Consider the following 1,852-nt stretch of genomic DNA (forward strand, 5'->3'; position numbering starts at 1 on the left):
GGAGGGGGGATTGATTTGGGGTTTTTTTCAGGTCCGACAAGTACTAACCGTTGCAAGAGAAGCCGCTTGGGTCATTGAAGATAGTTCCTTTTTGACGGATGTGCTGTGGTATTGCCTTGCCTATTTCAATAAGTAGATCCGAAATCGAGATGTTCTCGTAGTCCAGGTCCGTCAGGTTTTCCGGAAGTTCCATGTCATCAGCAGCAGCAGCGACAACAACAACTGCAATGCCGACTAGGATGTGAAAGGAGAGGGGAAGTGTTCTTCTCATCTCTGTTGTCTTTAGAAGAAAACTGAGGATACAAAATGTGAGACAGCGTGGTGGAATCAGGCTTTCGTCAATTTTTGGGCATGTAAAGTTATTGGTATCATCTTAAAGCTTGTTCACTTGTCTTTATTTGGATGTAAAAAATATCCGTTTATCTTGAATACAAGTCGAGATATTTGCAAAAGAAGGAGGTGGGGGTCCCCTGTTTTCAGAGGTAAAATTAGTGAGAAAAGATTAGTTATTTTCTTAGCTTAAGAGTCCGTGGTAACTGAAGATTTATATTTTTTATGCATTTAATCAAAGCTTTTCAGAAAAATCCACACAGAAATGAGTTCATTAAAGGGCATGAAAGGTGTTGTGCCAAAATACAAAAAAATGATAAAAATTCACAAACCTGCGGAAAATGCAAGTTTCTTCACTTTGATTATTTTGACGAGAGCCTGATTTCACCACGCTGCCTCACATATATATTTACACTCTCTCAAGCTGTTGTGTCCTTCCTTCAAGGGCTTAGTTACTCTGTTTTGAAAGATGTTTTTTACTATTCAAACGGCGACACTTAAGTGCCAATACAAAATACCAAATAAATTAAATGGAAGCCGCTTCAATCGCCTTTTTCGTCATGAGGACTTTCTTCTCCACCTTCTTAACCCTTGACGAAAATAGCTTTTATTAGAACCTATAAATATAAAACATTGTAAAGAATCATACATACAGTAATTTGCCCCCCCCCCCCCCCCCCCCAAAAAAAAAAAAAACCCAATGAAAAATCCCCATAATCGCTATGAATGTGAGTCTTACCCTCGGCTTCAGTGGGTTACGCGGTGAGCAATATTATATGCAATATCATTTATCGCGATCCTTCGTAAACCTGCTGGTGTCTGTCTCGGTAATACGACCGTAATGCTCTTAAATATTAGATTGGATCAGTGGATACTGTAGAATTTACTCTCTGAGCAGTGGCGGCAAAGTAAGAACACAATGTAGCCTATGCCTCCTGTTGGTTTTCTTGAATTATAGTATACATTATTTTGTTACTTTATGACTTGTGTTGAATTGAACATCCCCGCCCTACAACTTTGTTAAGCTACCAAAGTGACCAATTTAAGGCCAATCTCCAATACAACTGAAAGAATGAATCGAAGAGGCTTGAAGACTCCACAAAAAACCCGATCACAACGTCAAATAATAGGGGATTCGAGCCATGTTATCCACATCATAGCCTACCAGTAGCACGATACTAATTGAATCAACGGCGCCTCCTCGGTTGAACTTATCACGTACGAAATACGTTGGTTTAAAAATAGAAAGAATGAAGAAGAGCACTCCAATGAATCAAGGAACAAATAAAGTAATAATAATAATAATAATTATGATAATAATAATAATAATAATAATAATGATAATAATAATAGTAATAATAATAATAATGATGATGAGGAGGAGGAGGAGGAGGAGGATGATGATGATGATGATGATGATGATGATGATGAGGATGACGACGATGATGATACTGATGATGGGCACCAGAACTGCTAGAGCTATATTCACCGTTACAATGTCAATGGAAAGATTTATTGAAGC

At 38.1% G+C, this 1,852-nt stretch overlaps 1 protein-coding gene across 1 annotated transcript in view; it reads right to left on the reverse strand.

The window, feature by feature from the left end:
• The window catches only part of LOC106012029, a gene marked incomplete at its 5' end in the record, with an annotated part of 34,808 nt that extends 34,515 nt beyond the window's left edge, over positions 1–293 (reverse strand). Inside the window, 1 exon segment of the mRNA XM_013083637.2 lies at positions 49–293. Within this exon segment, the coding sequence (XP_012939091.1) occupies positions 49–271 (223 nt within the window).
• Positions 294–1,852: the final 1,559 nt, after the last annotated feature.

The sequence above is a fragment of the Aplysia californica genome, unplaced genomic scaffold (genome assembly GCF_000002075.1).
Source record: "Aplysia californica isolate F4 #8 unplaced genomic scaffold, AplCal3.0 scaffold00246, whole genome shotgun sequence".
Taxonomy (NCBI): domain Eukaryota; kingdom Metazoa; phylum Mollusca; class Gastropoda; order Aplysiida; family Aplysiidae; genus Aplysia; species Aplysia californica.